This window comes from Sceloporus occidentalis, unplaced genomic scaffold (genome assembly GCF_023333645.1).
Source record: "Sceloporus occidentalis isolate IW3139 unplaced genomic scaffold, rSceOcc1.0.p SCAF_148, whole genome shotgun sequence".
Classification (NCBI taxonomy): Eukaryota; Metazoa; Chordata; class Lepidosauria; order Squamata; family Phrynosomatidae; genus Sceloporus; species Sceloporus occidentalis.
Genome location: NW_028317128.1, coordinates 2,093,135 through 2,116,029, shown reverse-complemented (window position 1 = coordinate 2,116,029; position 22,895 = coordinate 2,093,135). Strand labels below are relative to the sequence as shown.

General features: G+C 48.5%; 1 protein-coding gene across 1 annotated transcript; it reads right to left on the bottom strand.

The window, feature by feature from the left end:
* Positions 1–1,000: 1,000 nt before the first annotated feature.
* On the bottom strand, positions 1,001–7,306 carry LOC149280781 (tyrosine-protein phosphatase non-receptor type substrate 1-like). Its single transcript, XM_089500147.1, has 5 exons — positions 7,267–7,306; positions 6,354–6,722; positions 4,719–5,036; positions 2,001–2,270; positions 1,001–1,110 (listed from the first exon to the last, which is right to left on the bottom strand). The coding sequence occupies exons 1-5, from the start codon at positions 7,304–7,306 to the stop codon at positions 1,001–1,003; spliced, it is 1,107 nt and encodes a 368-aa protein (XP_089356273.1).
* Between the last annotated feature and the right edge of the window lie 15,589 nt (positions 7,307–22,895).

Here is a 22,895-nt window from a genome sequence, read left to right as displayed (position 1 = left end):
CGCCCTCATTGCCCTTACCGCGTGTGACATTCCTACTTAGAATGGACTGGCTAGATGCATCCATAAATAAAGAAAGAGACACAAATTGGAAAAGATTTATTGAGATGCTCAATGGTACATTGATTGTAGTTTATTCTGGGCAGAAACCGCGCACGTGAGATATTCCCTTGACTATGAAAAAGTGGACGGAGTGACTCTATGCGACTAACTCTACTTTCTCGGATAACCATGATGCTAAAGTTTGTTTGGGGGGGATTTGAATTCCAGTAACATCCTCTTGAACCTCTGTGCGGTTTATCCTAAGAGGTATTTCAAGGGGAGAAGAATCAATACGGGATGTAACCTGTTTATTTTATGTTGTAAAATGGTTTGGGGTTTTTTCGAAACTCAATTAAAACAAGGGAATTCCACCGAAGGGGTGCAGCCCGGGGCAAATCCTGGACGCAGGAATGGGAAGAGGTAATGAGCGGGACAGAGGAAGATTACTCCAGCTGCAGTGCTGGACGGATTGGAGCGGTGAAAGGGGGGAGACTGGGAGGGCAGTTAGTAGGGAGTTACAATATTCCAGGTGGGAAATCACAAGGGATTTTGGTTGTTTCATGTGTGAGGAACGGGCAGACTTTCAGGTGGAGGTGGCAGGATTTGGTGAGGGACTGGATGAAGGAGAGAGAATATTTTAAGGTGAGACCAAGGCAGCAAATATGGACTGTTGGTTTGGTGTCTGCGCCAAAAAGGCAGCAAGAGAGTCATGTACAGGGGAGAGGAGATATCTAGGAATCGTTTTTTGGTGATAAGAGGAGCTGTGAAGGTTTCCCATCTGAAGCTTTCCCAACGATTGGATATCGTGTCCTCCTGTAAAAACAGATACAGATGTTTGTTGGCAATACTGAAGGATACGCGGTATAAACCAGATGACAACGGGGGTAACAGGTTAGAGGCAGGAGGGCAGGGAGGGTGCATTAAAGGGCAAATGTCACCATTATAGCTGGGGTACTTACCGTTACATGGCGCAGTGAATGTACAGACTGCAGATACACGGACTCAGCATGAGGATCAGAGCCAACAGCACTCGCACCGGAAACAGCTGCCGGTACAGAGACACCCCGGGGGCTGCGGGAACAGCGGACGGGGTTATTATTCAGAATAAACAGAATAGAACAATTCATGTAAAAGTAGATTTCTCCGATTTATAGACCGTAATCCTAATTTAATGATTTAAATTAGGGGGGAAAAGTGCTGCCTATAATCGGGACAATGCGGTATGTATGTGTGAGACAGCGGTAAGTGTGTTTGTGTGTTAGCATACAGGTGAATGTGTAAGTGTCAGCATGAAGGTGTATGTGAGGATGAGAGTGTATGTGTGAGTGTTTATGAGGGGAGTGTGTGTTAGTGAGCATGTATAAATGTATGTGAGTGGAAGTATGTGTAAACGTGTGTATAGGATTTAGTGTGAGTGTGTAAATTTGTGTGTACATCATGCGTGCTGTGCCCCCCCTCCCGGATGAGAAAGCTCCAGCCCTCCCACGATCATCAGACTGGGATTATACAACAAAATGTGCAACAACCCCAACAACGTGTACCACTAACCGAACAAAACGTTACAACTCAACTAAACAACTCAAACCCACTGGAGTCTGGGCTTTAACAAGAACTCTCAATGCACCCGGATGTCAGCAATATGATGTGCAGAGCTTGCACTCTAATATCATTATCATTTAACATTTGGGTTTATAGAACGTGGGAAGCAGACAATGGTCCAATGAGACAGATCGTCCCCCGACTCCCTAATCTACCAGGAGCTGAAGAGAAAATGTGCAATTTAAATGACAGTAACATTAACACACGCTGACACATACTGGTACAGAAGGAGAGGAGGCTCTGCACCTGGGAGCAACTCTGAGATTTAATAATCCTTGTTTTCTGGATTACAGACATTTCTATGATCCTACCAAGTCTCTAATTCACGGGTTTCACTTTTATTAACCCTTCTCCGGACTCACCGGACACATACAGGGTGTCATTGAGCGGAGCGGTCAGTGAGATGTGCTGCAGGCTGCAGGTCACCTCTCGCTCCCGCATTATATCTGCTATCCCCACCGTGGACCTCTTGGTGTAGGTGCCGTCCGCGTTCTCCACCAGAGTGTCCTGCGTCTGATTTTCCATGTTGGAGAAACTCCAGGAAATGTTCAGCTCCGAGGGGTAAAACCTCTGAGCCTCACAGATCAGGAGCTGCTTCTCTTTATCCATCCTCAGGGTTATTACCGGGAACGCTAAAAATAAATGAATTAAACACGAGAAGTCAAACCGTTATATCTAATCAGGAACCACCGACTGAGCAGAGACCGTAACCCATATCACCAGCCAGGCCTGGACGCTCTTTTTTTTTTTGGACGCGGAGGAGACAGAGGGGTGCCTAGCAACCGCTCGGCGCCCCTCAGTCTCCTCCACGAGGTCTCTAGCTCCGTCGCGGCGCCAGCATTTTGTGCTGAGCGCCAGAATATACCGGCGCTCAGCAGTGAAGCACCATGCGCCATGGCAGAGCAGGAAGACATAAGCCTAATGCTCCCGCCGCAGGACTTAAAGGTGAGCGAACTACAGAGGGGGGAGAGCGTAGATAGTGGGTAGGGGAGGGGGATATGGTAGATTGTGGGGAGGGGAGCTGGGTAGATAGTGGGTAGGGGAGAAGGTAGACAGTGTGTAGGGGAGGGAGGGTGGATAGTGAGAAGGGGGGGGTAGTAAGAATATTGAAATAAGTGTGAATGAGTGAGTATGAATTAATGTGTGGATGCATTGTCTGAATGAAGGAGAGAATTAATGAATTTGTCAGAATGTATTAATGAATATGTGTAAATGATTTGTGTGAATGTGTGAGAGAATAAATGATTGTGTGAATGAATTATGTGAATGAAAGTGTGAATTAGTGAGTGACTGTAAAAGTGTTTGTGTGTATCAGGTGTATAATTGTGGAAAGGCAAAAATGGCACAAGCAGGGTGTTGGAGCCATGGGGACCAAGATGGCACAGGCTGGGCTGTTTGGGGAAAAAAGTTGACTCGTAATTGGCTGTTTGGGGCAGGTCTTATATGTATAATTTGGGGTGTACAGCCTGTGATCTATGCCTGTAATTTAGGGGTTTTATCTACACCTTTAGATTTTATGTGAATTACAATTGATCTATATCTGCAAAGCATTTTTTTTGGTTATTTTGTAGATCCATATCTGCTATGCTATGTTTCCATACATTATTATTGTATACCTGCAAATACAGGATTTGTATGTCTGATTCTGTTTATTTGATATATACCTTCAGTGCAGAGTTCACAAGTGAATTTGAATTGATCTATACATGCAAAGCTGGGTTTGTGTGTTAATGTGTTGATCTATACCTGCTATCGGCATCAGGGTCTAATATTTATATACATCTCGCAGCAGTGGCTAATATTAAGATATATGGGCAGCAGGGTTTATTATTAATACATATCGGCAGCAGGGTCTAATATTTATATATATATATCAGCAGCAGGATCTAATATTTATATATATCGGTGGCAGGGTCTAATATTAAAGAAACTGCCAGTTCAGCTGTTATTTTAAAATCATGTTTCAAGAGATAAATACTTATTACGTAGTTAAAAATGCATGTCTAATGCGTATATGTGAAGGGGCCATCACATAAATCAATAATAAAGGGAGGGGCTTGCTGGGGGCATTAATACAAATAGTGCTGGCTGGAGGCGATCATATAAGGGTCTGGGTGCGGTGTGGAAAATCCATCCCGGTGTAGATGTCTGTGACGTAGATTGTGTCCTGCTGTCCTGCGGTTGTGTGGAAAAGCCTGTCCTGGGGTGTGTGTCTGGGTGTCGGTGTGACAGAGCCTGTGTTGGTGTGTCTGTTTGGTTATCTGTCTCCTGGCACTTCATTTACACTAGGAACTATTTCATTTTTACTTATCCAGAGATAAAATGCCCTCCTGAATTTGTAGTGACTTCAGGGGACAAAACATTCAAGGCCCTGAAATCATTTAGTGGAAAGGATAAGATATTGTGTTATTTACTCTATAATATTTATTTCAAGGATTAGTCGCACTAAATTGTGGCTTCAGGCTTCCCATGTTGAATGACCAAGTCTTAAATGCCCGGGCCTATTTTTTGTCTCAGTCCGGGCCTGTCACCCCCTAACGACGGGGTTATCCGGTATTTACACATGGAAAGAGGCAGGCGTCATATTTAACCTTTTACATAATCACATGTACAGCTACCATCACACCTCTTGACTTTGACCGTATAATCTCACCGTTACCCTCCATGCAGCCCTCACGCATTTTTTTCTTAAACCCACAAAATATTTGGATTGTCATCTTTTTTTAACAAGACTCTCATTCTGCATCACCGCATTCTCATATATTTATTGTGCCCTCTTTTTGTTGCACCATAAATGGGCATTTAATAAATAAAGCAATAATAATGGATAACGATTAACTTCATTTTGCTGAGTTAATTGACATTTATCCTAATAATGGAGGTTAATTTATTGCTAAAATTCTTTTTATCTCAATGAAATGCAATTTTTACACCAGAAAAGTGCAAAAGGCTCACAGCTTAAAATGTCAATAACTAAATGTCCATAAAAGTAGTAATAAGAATGAAATGACTGAGAAACTCAACATCTCTGCAATAAATCAGACAAATATATTAAAAGATTACCGGGATTTTCACTTTACCTGTAACAAGGAGACGGGTTCCGTTCCCTGTAAGGGACTCTGGAAGGAGATTTCGCAGAGCCTGTAATTCACACTCATACAGCCCGCTGTCCCTGGCTGTGACCGGGGAGATGCGGAGAGAGCTGGACAGGGAGCGGGGGTCGGAGGTGATGGTCACTCTGGAGCTGGGCAGGATTCCGGTGGAATTCACTTTCCAGTAAAAAAATAGTATATCCCAGTTTCTCCGCGGCCCTCCTAAGGTACAGAACATCAGGGCCGTCTGACCCTCTCGCAGGTCAAGAGATGGAGGGTCCTGCAGGACGCTGAGTGCGGCTGCACCTAAAGAGGGTAACAATAGTGAATAACTGACCGCAGCGACACCGGAATCCCCCCACTAACTGCCCACATTCAGGTCCCCTCCAGACCAGTCAACGTCCCCTCGTCTCAGTAACTCCAGATACTCATCACTGCGGAGAGCAGACCTGGAAACTTATAACTTCAAATAACTTCAAACTTCAAATATTATCCTTTGAATAGCCCATCGCACACATTTCAGTGCGGTTACCTGCTAATGGTGGCAGCTAAATTGTTCTAATAATTATCCTCATGGAGACAAAGATATTCTGATATCCTACTATCCTTACACATCGTGAGCACTTGAAAGGGGTTCACAGGGTTCACAATATTAACCAGTGGCAGAACTACCGGGGTCGCACGGGTCGCGACTGCGACCGGGCCCTGGAGTCAGGGGGGCCCAAGGGGTGCCGAGCGGTCATTTTCAGCAACCGCTCGGCGCCCTTCTGTCTCCTCTGCCGCTGCCGCCTGCCTCAGCGCTGCCCTGACTGCAGTGGTGGAAGCGTGAGGCGTCTGTCTCGGGTGCCGGCGCTTCACACTGAGCACCGGCATATGACGTCATATGCCGGCGCTCAGCAGTGAAGCCGTGCGCACCGCGGCAGAGCAGAGAGACAGAGGCCTTGCGCCCCCACCACAGGACTGCACGGTAAGTGAACTACAAAGGGGGGTAGGGAGAGATTAGATCGTGAGGAGGGGGGTAGGGAGAGGGTAGATAGTGTGAGAAGGGGTTAAATGGTGTGAGAAGGGGGTGGAGGGCCCTTAACAGATTTTCGCACCGGGGGCCCTGAGGCTTCTAGTTATGCCCCTGATATTAACCATTGAAGTGCTGTGTACTCCACATAATCAAGTGTACAGCTACCATCACACCTCTTGACTTTGACCTCATAATCTCACCGTTTCCCTCCATGCAGCCCTCACGGCTTTTTCCTTAAACCCACAAAATATTTGGATTGTTCTCTTTTCTGAACAGGACTCTCGTTCTGCATCACCGCATTCTCATATATTCATTGTGCCCTCTGTTTGTTGCACCATCAATGGGCATTTCATAAATAAAGCAATAATAATGGATAACGATTAACTTCATTTTGCTGAGTTCATTGACATATTTTATCATAATAATGGAGGGTAATTTATTGCTAAAATTCTATTTATCTTAATAAAATGCAATTTTTACACCGGAAAAGTGCACAAGGCTCGTAGCTGAAAATGTCAATAACTAAATGACTGAGAAACGATAAACCTCAACATCTCTGCAATAAATCAGACAATTATATTAAAACATTACTGGGATTTTCACTTTACCTGTAACAAGGAGATGGGTTCCGCTCCCTGTGTAAGGCTTCCCCAGCATGAGTGGATAAATTCCCCATAATTCACACTCATACAGCCCGCTGTCCCTGACTGTGACCGAGGAGATGCGGAGAGAGCTGGACATGGAGCGGGGGTCGGAGGTGATGGTCACTCTGGAGCTGGGATGGATTATGGTGGAATTCACTTTCCAGTCAAAAGATACTGGAGCCCAGTTTCTCTCGAGCCCTTTTAAGGTACAGGACATGAGGGCCGTCTGACCCTCCCGCAGGACAAGAGATGGAGGGTCCTGCAGGATATCAGATGGAGGGTCCTCCGTGACAAGAGATGGAGGGTCCTGCAGGTCACTGAATGCGGCTGCACCTAAAGAGGGTAACAATAGTGAATAACTGACCGCAGAGACACCAGAATCCCCCACTAACTGCCCACATTCAGATCACCCCCAGACCAGTCAGCACCCGCTCATCACAGTAACTCCAGATACTCATCACTGCGGAGAGCAGACCTAGAAACTTACAGACTTTCTGGCCTAAAAATGGTTCAAATTTTAACCTTTTAATTGCCCGGCACAAAGATCCTCACCATTCCTGCACGCTGAAATCACACCTCATTCAACCAGTTCTTACTCTTTAAAGTGCTTATATTTTGCTTTTCTCCGTCACATCCATATCAGACTTGTCTCTATCCTACTATCCTTACACATCGAAAGGGGTTCACAGGAGGTTGCAGCCCTATAATATTAACCATTAAAGCGCCTGTGTACTCTTTCTTGTTTTTTACCCCCTCCCACATGTTCTAGATTCCAATCATTTTCTTTCCATTATAGATTCTTCAGACGTTCCCATTCTAGAACAATAATCGGTGAAGTGTAGTAGGTGGGTAGACACAGCTGGTGGACCTTACATACCTGTGAAGAGGACGATGAACAGCATTGATTGAGCCATCATGCAGCCGGTGTGAATGTGGCTGTCTTTTTCCGTGTTCAGGTGAGTAGATGTCTAGTCCTGACCTCCTGAGGAAGCCACAAAGTTAAGCCCAAGAAACAGAAATTCAGAGCTTGCTGACCACAAGTGCATGTGCCGGTTTCAAAGCTGTGAGATCAGCAGACATTTCAATATCCTGTAGCCATTGAGGGCTAAAAGTCTCTGCTACCTAATAAACCCTACAAAGAACATGGACGGAAACTTATCCAGAACGCTGTGAGAAGGTTGGGTTCCACCTACTAAACATGACCATTACGGCACTGTGTATTAACTGTTCGAACACCGAAAAAATGACACGGAGGCACATTGGATTTAGAATTGGCCACGGCATTTATTTACTAAATGCCGCGACATTGTTTATTACTCCAAATTTAACGGTATTAAAGAAATGTACACATCCTAAAATTATGAATTTAAAACTGAACCGACCATAACTTAATGGTCCTATTGACGACACCAGCCCTGCCAGATACCACCAGTCGTTGTAAAACTCAGGACACGATGGGTCGGGGCAATAAACACCTTGAATGTAGAAAAACCTGTATGGGCATCACTCTAACATCTATCATCTAACCTACAACATGAATGTATGCCCATACCACAAACTAGATCAAGGTCTAAAAACCTCTGGATCACTCCGCAAGATCCCAACATCCAATGCAGCATTCCTCCGCTGAACTCCTAGACTCAGGGAGGGAGGGCGGGAATCTTCTCTCCTCTGTATATCAGTTGAAATAATAAATATGGTTATTTTCACATAAATTTATACAGTATATTTTCCCGCCAGAATAAATCCCACCCAGGTAATACTGAGTAGCTGACCGATGTTTGACCCCAAATCCTCCCCCAGTTCCTTCCTGAGTGCATGGCTGGGTCATGTAACCCCTTCTGCCTATACGTCTCCAGGGGTCTCTCTCCCTTGATTTTTGGGGGTTTTGCTTGTCTTGGCGGTCCTCTGGAGACCCTAGTCGCTCTTTTCTCTAAAAGTCTGCAGATTTTACATTTAATTTTTTTCTCTCTTATGGCATCACTACATTTTTTATTGTTAAATGTTAACGGCTTGACCACGCCACACAAATGCAGATTACTAAGAAGCTAAGAAAACAAATTCACGCATTGTGTGCATTCAGGAAACACATTTTAACCCCTTCTATCCCAGGGGTTTTTAGTACCTCAAAGCTCGGAGCAATTTTGCCATTTTTGGGGTATGTTGGTTTAGCGATTATTCTCCTTTCCTGTGAATAGTGACTCATGTAAACTATATATTGTTTTTTCAAGGAGAGATAGAGCTTTCTTTTGATACCATAGTTGGATGATTAGCTGAAAATTTGGAATGAGAAATTTAGTAAAAACTAGCGAAAATTAGAAAAAAACACCTAATTTTTAAAATGTTCACAAAATTAGGTAAAGTGATGAAAAATCCCCTTCAAGTTTCCAGGGAAAATACTATAAGGTGTACATTACTTTATACAAAGCCGTAAAATTTTTACATTAGGTATGATGGGACTGCAACTCTAATTTTAAACAAATAAAACAAAAACACCAACAAAGGTATATATTTCTATAAAGCAGACAATTGCCAGATTTTACTAAATTATGACGTAAAGTCATGATTTATAAAAGACAAGGAGGCGAGCATTATGCTTAACTCTTTTCTTTATTCCCTCAGCAGCAAAGAAATATTTAGAAAAAATACAACAAGAAAAAACTAATCAGCAAATATCCAGGCATCCAATAAGGGCCCATCACGGAAACTCCTCCTCCTATATAACTGTCTGGGTCCATCAAACTTCCTCTTTTCTTTGAACTGGAACCGAAGAGAACATAATTAAGAAAAAACAGTCCATATGAACAACAGATAGTAACAGCAAACCGGATGGAATAGGCAGCATCCAATCGGTAGACACCAGGATGACACTTCAAGCTGAAAGAAAAAAAGATATATAAGGATAACAAATCAAAATGCATAATAAACAAATGATCGTTTTTAAGAAAACAGAATAAAAGGTACATGATAATAAAAGAGACGTTAATCAATACACACACACCCACAACATATCAAAATATGAAATAAATTAAGACACCAATAGAACACCAGGGTGGGAAAAAAACAAATTCTTTATTCAAGAAGAAATACAAAAAGGAAAACGGAAAATCTCGGGTGGGAATAATGCTCGCCTCCGTGTCTTTATAAATCATGACCTTACGTCATAATTTAGTAAAATCTGGCAATTTATAAAGACACGGAGGCTGCCATTATGCTAGTTCAAAGCTGTGCAACCACTGTAGAAGAAAAATGTGTTACGGGTTTGAAATAAAATTCCCTGAACGTCGATTCCCTGGACCAATCCGCGGCTTTCAGAAGATCTTCCAGCTTACAACCCAAAGACGTGGCTTTTGAAGCCATAGCTCCCCTTGTTGAATGAGGGCCGAAAATGGAGATATCAACACCTGCAGAGGCCAGTAACCATCTGACCCATCGTGCCAAAGTTGCCGTAGTCACAGGTAAGTGGGGTTACGGACAGACAAAAATAATTCAGGATGTTCATACACTTTAAGACACGCCACCGGACATAGTTGAGGTTAGTGAGGAAAAATAGGGTAGAACACAGAAGTAATAGACGTTTTGGTACGTCTAGAAATGTGGAATCTCACACCTTCAGGCGTAAAAGACCTAGCAGAAATATCCAGAGCCCGAACATCAGAGGCTCGTTTACATGAGATCAGACAAAATAGCATGACTAACTTCGCTGATAATTGTTTAAGAGATAAAAACGCATTATCAGGCCATTGTAATAAACAACGAAGAACTACATTAACATCCCACAGGCCAGAATAACGAGGCCTGGGGGGTCGAGCCAATCTTATGCCTTTCAATAGGTGGCATATAATCGTCTGTTTACCAACACCGCCTCCAACACCGGTATGACCAGCAGAAGATTCTGATCGATACACGTTAATGGTACGGTACGCCAAACCGCTGCCATCCAACTCTGTCAAAAAAACGTAAAATGACCGTTGCTGAAGGAAGCTGAAACGGGATCCACACATTGTTCCAAGCACCAACGTTTCCATGCGTCCCAGGCATGATCGTAAGCCCGTCTTGTTCCTGGAGCCCAAGCTTCTGCCAAGAGATGCAGAGTTGATCTCGAAACTCCTGGGATAAACCAGGGTCCCCCGAAACTCTCCAAGCCAACAGAGGCAATCGGTCCTGCAGAAGAAGTGGATGGGGAGTCCCCTCCAAATCCACTACCAAATCCGAGCTGGACGAAAGGAGCCGTGGAAAATCCACTAGCATCTCCAACAGCGTAGAGAACCATGGTTGTGTGTTCCATAATGGGGCAATGAGGACTAAAAGTGTGCTGCACCTGCGAAGATGGAGTAACGTGCGAGCCACTAGACAAAACGAAGGAAAAGCATAGCTCCTCTGAAATGACCAATCTTGGAGAAATGCGTCGGACGCCAAGGCTTCCGGGTCTGGACGCCAGCTGAAAAAAGCGGGAAGTTGGGTGTCGAGGCGAGAGGCAAACAGATCCACTTCCAACGGTCCAACCTGGAATATGTTCTGCTTAAACCGCTATATTGTGGGCTAGGCAGAACTGCCAAAACTCTGTTGCCAGATGAGAAAGAGTCTGTGACCTTGTGCCACCCAGATGATGTATGTATCTCACCGCCGACACGTTGTCTAGTCGCAGAAGTAGGGAGCAATTGGACGAATTTCGTAAGAAACTTCTGACAGAGAAAAAGCTTGCTAACAGCTCCAGACAATTTATATGGAGCTTTTTCTCTGACTGCGACCATTTGCCTCCTGTGGGGGAATGACCGCATCGTGCACCCCATCTGTGAGGCAGGCATCAGACTATATGACTAGATCCGGGGTAGTGCCGAAAATCGCTCTCCCATTCCAGGCGTTTATATGTTGGAGCCACCAAGAGAGCTCCTCCGTAGCCTCGCAGTCTATCAGGATCTCGTGAGGCCCTGCTGTAGGGACCGATTCTTCAGGCGTTGCAACGCCCGATAGTGCAGGGGTCCGGGAAAAATGGCCTGAATGGAGGCTGACAACATCTCTATTACCCGTGCCAGGTGTCGAACAGTGATCACTGGACGGTTTAACACTCTCCTGATTTCTTTCTTTATCATCTTCACCTTCGAATTCGGGAGATGCATAGACCCGTGGATGGAATTGATCACAAACCTCAGGAATTCCATGGACTGAGATGGAACGAGATTCAACTTCTTCCAATTGATTAAGAATCCTAGGTTTTGCAGAAGCGACGTAGTCCATGACAGGTGAAGTTTTAGAGAGATGGCCTCTTGAGACATAATGAGCAAGTCGTCTAAGTAAATAATTAGACGCACTCCTTTCTCTCGCAATTTGCCCACCACTGGTTTCAGGAGTTTCGTGAAACACCACGGGGCAGATGAGAGGCGGAACGGTAGGCAAGTAAACTTCCACGTCTGGGAGGCCCAACGAAACTGAAGGAAATCCTGGTATTTCTGTGCCATCAGGACCGTCAAGTAGGCATCTTGGAGGTCCAGTTTGACCATCCAGTCCCCTATCTGCAACAGATCTCGTAAACAATGGATGCCTTCCATCTTGAAATGTTGGTAAGTAATGAAGGCATTTAGGTAACGAAGGTTGATGACTGGTCAAACACCCCCGCCTTTCTTGGCCACTAAGAATAGGTTGCTTAAGAAACCCAGTGTGTCGGGGGAAACGGGAATTATGGCCCCCTTGGTGTACAAAGCTTGGACCTCCGCAGAGATTAAGGTCACATCTTTTTCGGAAAAGCGTATTTTTTCGGCAACTTGGCATTGAAACGGTGTGTTCGTAAAATCTATCCTGTAACCCGATACGGTTTGAAGGACCCACGGGTCCGAGATCAGTGGCCTCCAAGCATCGTAATGGAACATAAGTCGACCTTCCACCTGACATTCTGGAAGAAAAAAGTGTTAGATTCGTACTTACCATAAGGGCGCCTGCCCTGGTAGGATCCTCTAGGACCCCTGTTCTGCCATGGACGGGAACGTTGCGGGAAAAAAGGCATTGGCGCAGGCTTATGCTCTTGGAACTGAGATCTGGACAAACCAGGGCCTCGAGATCCAACGACTGAACCTCTGGAGTAGCGGCCTGGTAGACGGCCCCTGTGTCTACCGGCCCCTCCAAAAACCTTTCCCCTGAATACTTTTCGCATATTGGACTGAGCCTTGTCCAGAGCGGTAAACGTCTGTACGTACCTTTTGCCTGTGGCCCAGGCTCAGACGCTGCCATATTAACCAATTTGGGCTCAATTTTAAGTAGTATAGCCTTGCGCCTTTCAGAGGCCAGCGCTGTGTTGGCATTGCCGACCAAACAAGTAATTTGTTGCACCCAAACTCGCAGGGTCAGAAGGTCCACTTGGGCATTACCAGACATGGTTTGTTCTATGGTTTCAAAAAGTTTTGTGGCCGGACCCAGTATGTCCAGAATCTTATCTTGGCAATTTCTAAGAGAGAACTCGAGGCCTTTTTTAGATTTCCAACCTGTTTTTCCCAAGAACTGGGCGATCTTGGGATCTACCTTGGGGGTGTTACACGCATCATCAGGTAAAGAGGGCCTAGGGCATTCTGCCCTCAAGTTATTCCTGGCCGCTTTATTCAATGGTTTATGGATCCTAGAGGCTACATATTGAGCCACATGAGGTATGGGAGAACATTCCGCTGACATGGGATTAGACAATTCATCAGGATTAAACAAAGGTTCACTTTGGGGGTCCAGAAGGGTATCCCAGGTAACCTGGTCATAGGAGAGGTTAGGTTGGTCTGTATCGCCAGGTGTCGTATATTCACCACCCTGATCAGTATCCACTGATACATCTGAAACCTACTCAGATGCCGAATCAGAGTCGGATGAGTCAGATAAGGTCTTAGCCTTTTTCCATTTGCGCATCGATTTTGCCCAATGCTGGGCTATATTTTGTGGTGCAACCACGTCCTCTGAGACAGGGCGTACCTTGTCTGACTTATGAGTTTTGGAGGTCAAATGTTTGCCACGTATAGATTTGAATGAAGCCTTACAGGAAACCCCTGAGGGACCCTGCAAAGACACATCATTAACAGATGCTAAGGCAGGCAATTGAGAAGCCTTAATGGCAGAAGAAATAGACCGGGAGATATTGGAAGACATCATCCCCATAACTGAACGTAATGCCTGGGTAACGGATTTAGTCATGGTGGCATCTAGCAGTGAGTAACGTCCGGCAGACCCAGCCCAGGGGAGAGGTGAAAGGAGCAGACCAGATGGTCGTTGGAGCGGGCAGAAACGAGCACCGTAAGACCGGGTAGGAGACGGAGCAAAGTAGTAAAGTACGACGTCAGAAACACATTTGAAAATGGCCGCAGCGTGAGTAATGCGCATGCGCGAGACGCGGCAAGGTAAAAAACAAGAGAGGCAGCAAGAGAAACAAATAACCGAACGCAATGACAGGCTCAATAATAATAAACATAGGACTAGGGGAGAGAAAAGAGAGGAAGGCACAACCGCCTCCTCTGTGAAAAGGTAAGACAAATATATATATCCAAAATTGTAAACTTATCTCCTGATGCCCACGGGGGGGCCAGCATGGGCTATAGTGGGCCTTGACTGTTGTGCGGAGGAGGGGTAGGCTTTTTTGGCGGGAATTTCGGGGGTGGAGTTAGGGGAAGATTATATAAGTGCCTGCTTTCCCGGGCTCAGGAACCATTTTTGTGGTTAGCTTACCTGGTTGCGTGTCTGTGCGCTGCTGGGCTTTTGCTGTCTGTCTCCCTTTGTTTTTTCTCTTTTTTCTGGCTTTGCTTCTCTCTCTCCCCCCCTGTTGTCTTTTTACCACCCCTGCAGGTTGGCGGATGGACCGGGACATGGAGGAGCTGCTCGCCGGCGTGAGGAAGGCTGCGTTGGAGCGTGGATCTGCATGGCTGAGGGAGCAGCTGGGATCTGCGCTGGAGCCGGTTCGAGGGTCTGGAAGGCCGGTGAGGAGGACCCGTCCGCCTCGTCGTTTGAGCCCTGGTGAGGAGGAGAGGCCCGGCGACGTTCGTGGTGCGGCCTCCGGTGCCGGACCAGGCCGGAGCACCGGAGTTTCCCGGGACGGCGGCCGGAATTCGGAGCGGCGGAGGCGGCGTCCGCCGCGGAAGGCAGAATCCGGACGGCAGACGGCTGAGGGACGTTCCGGAGGTGGTGAGGACCCCAGCCGGAGCCCGGGCAGGGAGCCAGCTCGCTCCCCGGACGGAGGATCCAGCGGCCGGAGCGGCGGGAGGTGGTGCAGCCGTGCTGGGCCTCCGGGGCCTAGCGGAGGCCCGGACCAGGTGTCGTCCGGTGCAGAGTCCCCTGATCAGGAGGCGGGGAGGAAGAGGAGCAGGATGGACGGCCGGGTGCGGCCTGCTTCGCGGCCTACACGTGCTGGGAGGAGTGGATCAGCTGTCAGGCAAGTACCCGGGGCAGCAGGGGGTGCTGGACCGTGCTCCGCTGTTGGGGGGGCCCGGGTGCTGTTGCAGGGGGGGTCCCGTGCGGGGTCCCCCTTTTCTCAGGGGTCGTTAGGGGGGGTGGGTTCCGTTAGGGGGTCGGCGGGCAGGTCTGTTTCCCCTGTGGGTAGTGTAGTTGGGCCTTGGCAGCTTCGCGGTGCGTCGGGTTCTCCCTCTGGTTCGGTGGGGGCCAGGGGTGTTGGGCCGGCGGGGGGTTCTCCTGGGTCCATAGGCAGCGGTCGGGGGTCTGGTGAGGCGTCGGGGGTTGGGGTTCGCCGTCGCTCCCGTAGTCGGTCGAGCGGCGTATCTGGCCGTTCTAGGCGGGTTAGGCGTTCTCGTTCTCCGTCGCGTCGTAGTCGGTCTGCTCGTGGTTCTTCTCGCGTTAGGGGGGTTCTCGGTGTTCTGGTCGGGTGGTGCGGGGCCGTTCTCCTGTTCGAAGGGGGGGGTCGGATGGGGGTCGTCGGGTTTCTCATGATGGGGCTTCCGGTGTGCAGGCTTCGGGGGTTGTTTCGTCGGGGCGGCGGGTTAGGTCGTCTGGTTCGCGGTCTTTGGCTGCACATTCCCGGGGTTTTTCTGCTTCCAGGAGTCAGCGGGATGCTGGGGTTCAACAGATGCCGGATTTGCAGCCTGGGACTGCGGCTTCGGTAGCAGCCACTCCACAGGTTCCCTCGACGTCCACTCAGGATTCTACGGCCCAGCGGTTCGGTGCAGCCGGGGGATCGGTTGGTGAGTGTCTTTTGCAATTGATAAGTGCGTTGCCCGGGGCGCCTGTGGGTAGTGGGTCGGTTCGGGGTTTGTTGCAGGGGCTGCAGTTTTTGGTGGAGGCGTGTGGGCAAGGGGCCAATTTGGCCTCGGGGGTTCAGGGTGCGTGGGTGCCAGGTTCTCCGGTGGCAGGTGGTGCTGGGGAGCGTTTGGCGGGGGAGGTTCCCTCGCCAGTAGGGCCCGTTGTGGAGGTTGCGGGGGCGTCTGCGGAGGTTGCGGTCAGTGAGGTTGTGGTTGATAAGGGGTCCTTGGCCGGGGCAGTGCCGGATTCGGCGCGGCAGACGGCGTATGTCTCTTTCGCGGGTCCTTTAGGGGTGCATTTGAAGGCGGAGGTAAAAGGGAAGATTTGGAAGGGGGAGTATGTGGAGTTATTTTCTTTACTTCCTCTGGAGGAGTCTCTGGACACGAAGGAGGATGAAAAGAAGGATAGTAAGAAGGAGGATGAGGAGGAGAAAAAGAGAAAGAAGTGGAGGAAAATTCCTAAAACCTTCGGAAATTGGCTGCGGGCCTTTTGTATTTTGGCGAGCGTTATCGGGGAGAAATCCCCTGATAAGTGCTCTTCTTTATTTTGTTATGTCGATGGCATATGGGAGGCTTACAGGGTGTACGGGGGTTGGGCGTGGTGGCGTTATGACGAGCAGTTTCGTCAGCGCTTGGCGGCTAATCCAGGGATGCGGTGGGACCAGATGGACCTCCCGCTGTGGTTAAAGTTGATGATGGCGCAGAAGGCGTCGCCCTTTCCTGGGGGGGCCGGCGGGGGTTCCCAAGGAGCTTCGTCGGCCGCGCATAAAAAAGGCATATGCTGGCTGTTCAACGACAGCCAGTGCAAGTGGGGTGCCTCGTGCAGGTTTAAGCATGAGTGCTCCGGATGTGGGGGTAATCACAGCCTGTCCAAGTGCTTTAAGCGCGCCAAGGCAGGTGCAGGCTCGGGTCAGTCTGGGTCAAAAGGGGAGATCGCCGGTGAACCGCGACGCGATGCTGCCGTGGCTAAGCCGTTACGGTAGGCGGGCGGATGCAGCGTTTCTGGACGCTGGGTTCGCACAGGGGTTTCGTATCCCTTTTGTACCGCGGGCTTCACGGATATTGCGGCGTAATTTGAAGTCTGTGTCGGCGTATCCTGAGGTGGTGCGGGAGAAATTGGACAAGGAGGTCCGGTTGGGCCGTATGGCGGGTCCGTTCGGGGACCCGCCGTTGCTTGGTTTTCGGGTGTCCCCCTTGGGGGTTGTCCCGAAGCGGGAGGTGGGCAAGTTTCGCCTTATTCACCATCTGTCGTACCCGAAGGGTTCCTCTGTTAATGACGACATTGATAGGGAGCTGTGCTCGGTTTCGTACACTTCGTTCGATAGGGCGGTGGATTTGGTGCGAGAAGCGGGGCCTGGGGCGCTGATGGCAAAGGCGGACATTGAGTCCGCTTTCCGGCTACTGCCGATTCATCCGGAGTGCCATCATCTGTTGGGTTGTTGGTTTGACGGGGCGTTTTATGTTGATCTGTGCCTTCCAATGGGCTGTTCCATTTCCTGCGCCTATTTTGAGAAATTCAGTTCTTTTGTGGAGTGGGTCGTGAGTGAGGAGGCAGGTTGTCGTTCCTTAGTTCATTATTTGGATGACTTCCTGTGTGTGGGGCCAGGGGATTCGGATGGGTGTTTGCGCTTGTTGCGCACGTTACAGGTGGTGGCTGCGTCTTTTGGCATTCCCTTGGCCCCCGATAAGACTGAGGGCCCATCTTCTTGTTTGTGTTTCCTGGGGCTGGAAATCGATTCGGTCCTTGGTGTGTGCCGGCTTCCGGCTGATAAGTTAGCTGCGCTGTCGGCGGTTGTGCGGGAGGTGCGGTCTGCTAAGAAGGTTACATTGCGGGTGCTGCAATCGTTGTTGGGGCGCCTTAATTTTGCTTGTCGGGTTATTCCGGTTGGTCGGGTGTTTTCTCGTTCGTTATCCAGGGCTACGGCTGGGGTTCGGGCCGCTCATCATAGGATTCGAGTGTCTCCGGCGATGCGGGCTGATTTGGCGGTGTGGGAAGTGTTTTTGGCCCGGTTTAATGGGACGGTGTTTTTTCAGTCTGCTATGGTGTCGGCGGATTCCTTGGAGTTGTATACGGATTCCTCGGGCAGTGTGGGTTTTGGGGCTTATTTTGGGGGTCAGTGGTGTGCTGAGCGGTGGCCTGCGGCTTGGCTTGCTAGTCCGCTCATTCGGAATCTGGCTTTTCTGGAGTTGTTTCCGTTGGTGGTGGCTCTGACGCTCTGGGGGTGGCGGATGCGTAATCGCAGAGTTGTGTTTTATTCTGATAATTTGGCGGTTGTTCATTCAGTTAACAGATTGTCGGCTGCTTCAGTTCCGGTGGTTAAGTTGCTGCGGTGGTTTGTTTTGTTGTGTATGGAATTGAATGTGTTGTTTAAGGCTGAGCATGTTCCTGGGTATCTGAATGTCATTGCTGACTCTCTTTCTCGCTTTCAGTGGGATCGGTTTCGGCGGGAAGCTCCTGGGGCGGACGCCGTGGGCTTCCAGTGCCCGGAGGTGATGTGGCAGCTCGGGACCGCTTGCTTGCGGGATGGGTGAAGTCGTCATTGGCGCCTGCGACGTGGGCGGCTTATGATAAGGTTTGGCAGGAGTGGGACCGGTTGGTGAGTTGTGTGGGTTTGGTGGAGGGGGATGGCGCCCGTTTGGATGTTTTGTTATGGTATCTGACCGGGTTGGCTTTGGAGGGTGCTTCTCCCTCTAAGGTGGATAAGGTTTTGGCAGCTTTGGCCTTTTTGTTTAAGCTGCAGGGTTGGGCTGATGTGACGAAGCATTTTGTGGTTCGACAGGTCTTGAAGGGGATTAAGAGGGGGCGGCGGGTTCCTGATGCTAGGCGTCCGTTGTCTGCGGGGCTGCTTCGTCGGTTGTTTGGGGTGCTGCAGGGGGTTTGTTTTGACGCTTTTGAAGTGCTTTTGTTTCAGGCTGCTTTTGCTTTGGCCTTTTTCGGTGCTTTTCGGGTGTCGGAATTGGTGAGTCCCAGTAAGTCTGTGCAGGGTGGTTTGGCTTCGCGGGATGTCACGTGTGAGGGTGATTCTGTGGTTGTCTGGTTGAGGTCTTCTAAGACGGATGTGTTGGGGCGAGGCAAGCAGGTACGGTTGTATGCTCTGCCTGGGGATGTCATTTGCCCTGTGCAGTGTGTGCGGCATTATTGGGATGTTCGGCCTGCTGGTGGGGTGTCGTTTTTGGTTCATCGGGATTTATCACCGGTGTCTCGATTTCAGTTCTTGCGCGTGATGAGGCTGGGGCTTGGTAAGCTTGGGTTGGCGTCGGCTGAATTTGGGACACATTCGTTCCGGATCGGGGCTGCTACGGAGGCGGCACGTTTGGGGTTGGATGATGGAGTCATCCGGAGGATTGGTCGGTGGAAGTCGGCTTGTTTTCGGAGGTATATCAGGCCGTTGCGGTTGGTGAGTTGATTGTGGCTTGTTTGGTGGGTTTGGTTGTTCCTTTCCTCTGCTCGTTATGTTTTTTCTGTTTTGCTTTGCAGGGCCTCGTTTCATCGTGTGGATCATCGGCCACTCCTTTGTGTACTGGGCCCGACGGAGAGCCGCAGTTAGGCGCAACGGCGTGCAGCTGGGCTTCCCCTTGGACTTGGTGCATGTGAGGTGGTTTGGGATACGAGGCATGGTGTGGGATGGAGTGTTGTTGGAGGTGGTGAAGTATTTGAGGTTGGGTTTCCTGCCCTCGGTGGTGGTTATCCACGCTGGGGGTAATGATATGGGGGCTACGCCTCAGCGCGAGCTCGTGTGGAAGATGAAGCGTGATGTTGAGCGCTTGTTGGAGTTGGTGCCTGGCTTGTTGTTGGTGTGGTCGGAAATGATTCCGAGACGCAATTGGCGTCATGCGAGGGATAGGGCGGCTATGGAGCGTAGCCGCGGTAAAGTTAATAAGTTGATGGCGAGTTTTGTGCGCCGGCATCGCGGGGTGGTGGTTCGCCATGTTGCGTTGGAGGAATTTTGCCCCAGTTTGTTTAGTGGCGATGGGGTGCACCTGTCTGATTTAGGGCTCGATTTCTTTACTTTGGCTATCGCGGAGGGGATAGAAAAGGCCTTGTTTTTTCTTGGGGGGGGAGCCCATCCGGCTTAAGGTCTCAAGGGATGGGCTCTTGGCGGCAGCTTGCCAGGTATCCAGGGGGTTAATGTGGTGGTAAGTGAATGGTTGGTAACATCTGGTGGTAGGTTCTTGGCTGTCAGTGCTGGGAACCTCAGGTCAGGGTGGGGGCATCTCGGTATGTCCCTTCCTTAAGTGGCATTTGGTTATGATACCTGGATTACTTGGCAAGCTTGAGTGTTTATTGTAAATATTTACATGTTGGTGTTTGAGTCATTGTCCTTGTTAACGCACCTATGTTTATTGTTCCAGGTTTTGGCGTGACAATGACTCTAATAAATAAAATTGGCTGTGGCCTTTTCTTATCCATATTCTATGGTGTGGTGTCATTATTGGGGTTTTAAAGGGGGAATATGCCTAGCCCGGAAGATCGAAGCTACAACAGTCATGATGCCCACGGGGGGGGCAGCATGGGCTATAGTGGGCCTTGACTGTTGTGCGGAGGAGGGGTAGGCTTTTTTGGCGGGAATTTCGGGGGTGGAGTTAGGGGAAGATTATATAAGTGCCTGCTTTCCCGGGCTCAGGAACCATTTTTGTGGTTAGCTTACCTGGTTGCGTGTCCCACCCTCCCTCCCCTTTTTTCTGTTGTTTGTAGGTTTGTGTCGTTTGTCACAGTCCGTGGGGCGGCAGCTTGCCAGGTATCCAGGGGGTTAATGTGGTGGTAAGTGAATGGTTGGTAACATCTGGTGGTAGGTTCTTGGCTGTCAGTGCTGGGAACCTCAGGTCAGGGTGGGGGCATCTCGGTATGTCCCTTCCTTAAGTGGCATTTGGTTATGATACCTGGATTACTTGGCAAGCTTGAGTGTTTATTGTAAATATTTACATGTTGGTGTTTGAGTCATTGTCCTTGTTAACGCACCTATGTTTATTGTTCCAGGTTTTGGCGTGACAATGACTCTAATAAATAAAATTGGCTGTGGCCTTTTCTTATCCATATTCTATGGTGTGGTGTCATTATTGGGGTTTTAAAGGGGGAATATGCCTAGCCCGGAAGATCGAAGCTACAACAGTCATGAGGGAGCAGCAAAGAAAAGAGGAAGTTTGATGGACCCAGACAGTTATATAGGAGGAGGAGTTTCCGTGATGGGCCCTTATTGGATGCCTGGATATTTGCTGATTAGTTTTTTCTTGTTGTATTTTTTCTAAACATTTATTTGCTGCTGAGGGAATAAAGAAAAGAATTAAGCATAATGGGAGCCTCCGTGTCTTTATAAACCCAGGCTATCCTATCAGGTGTATTTGGGCTCTACATGCAGGTATTTGGCCACCAATCACTGTCAAAGGTGGCCACAGAAATTAGTTCCTGCGCTTTTTTCACCAACGTGTCTTAGTATTTTGTAGTATTCTTAGGATTTTTTGTACAGGGTATGTGTTACGGCAGAGAAATCTATCCTAAATTGTTCAGCCGCCTCTCCTGATTACGCAAATACCCCACATGCCTAGTTTTTTTGTGGTTTTCTGGACATTACATGGCACAAACGGGACCATGCGCGTTATAGATTCCAAACGTGAAATGTTCACATTTTGCTTTAGTAGACCTATGTTTCATTTGGGGCTGTTTAGCACCCCCCTAATTATAAATACCCCCATGAAAGTATATATTTCTGTAAAGCAGACAACCCAGACTATCGTATCAGGGGTATTTGGACAATGCAGGCACTTTTTTCACCAATTATTCTGTGTTGCTGAGGATTTTTGGCACAGGGTATGTGTTACGGCAGAGAAATCCAGCCTAAAGTGTTCAGCCGCCTCTCCTGATTACGGAAATACCCCACATGCCTAGTTTTTTTTGTGGTTTTCTGGACATTACAGGGCATAAGTAGTAACGTGCCGGCATACTGGATCACGGTGTGTGCTAAGCAAATGCTATCTATGAAGCAGTTTAGCGGCCCCTCAGGAGAACATGTTCCAATAAAAGTACACATTTTTGGAAAGCAGTCTACCAGAGTATTTCACCAGGAGCGTTTGGACATTTTCCATGCAGCCATTTGGACATCAATCACTGCCAAAGTCAGCCGTAGCAATAATTTCATGCGCTTTTTTCGCCAACGCATCTGTGTTGCTTAGGATATTTTGCACATGGTATACGCTATGGCAGAGAAATCCAGCCTAAAGTGTTCAGTTGCCTCTCCTGATTACGGAAATACCCCACATGTATAAGTTTTTTATGCACATGGTTATTTAATTTTTTTTCATTTGCAGGGAAAAAAGTATGGAATTGTGCCAATAGAAAATACCCCCCTTATCCCCTTGTGGCTCACCCTAACACAAAAAAAGAAGTATAAAGGAAATTTAATAATCTACCTTGGTGTGGTAGATCATGAAGCAAAGAGGGGCAGGAAGGGCAGTGGTACCCGGAGTCCTTCCTAATACCCTTTTTGTAACAGACTCTGCATCTTTTCTGAGGCTTCTGTTTGGCACCAGTTGTGGGGATTGTAGAAGGAAAATGTCTGCCGGTAAGACCCAGGACATTCTCATCCTGCACGTTAGGGATTGACTGCTCAAAGAGGATATCCCTCAGGATTTTGAGCTGGAACTCTAGGAAGAGTTGTACATGGCAACCTGGGTGAGGTAAATGGCCACCTTTTTGTACCTGGTTTTGGTTTTACGCAGCACCAGGTACGGCTGCAGACACTGGTCAGAAAGATCTACACCCAACATGTTCTTGTTGTAATCGGTGATGCACTGAGGCTTGAACCCCTGTGCATCACCTTCCCCGTGTACACTGACAGGTACCACCTTCTCGTTGTGTATAGTGGAGAGGATATACACATCCTTCCTGTCAGTGTACCTGAGGGCCAACAGCTCCTGACTGCGCAGAGCACTGGTAGTGCCGCGCATCTGCTTTGGGTATGTAAGGTTTTTAGGATAACCCTTTGGCCTAACAGTGCCACATGTCGGGGTCTGCTCTAAAAATAAAAAAATGAAACAAATCTGGGCTGGTATAAAAGTTATCCACCCAGAGGTGGTAGCCCGTATTCAAATAGGGGGACAGCTGGTCCCACACTATCTTCCCACTAGTACCATCAGATTGTGGGCAGCCAGTGGGATCAAGGTGACTGTCCTTCCCTTCCTAGATTCTGAAGGAAACAGTATATCCCGTCCCACTCTCGCAAAGTTTATATAACTTTACACAGCCTGATCTCCCGTGCAGCGGCAGGGATGTGTCCCTGAGGCCGCAAGAATGGCTGGA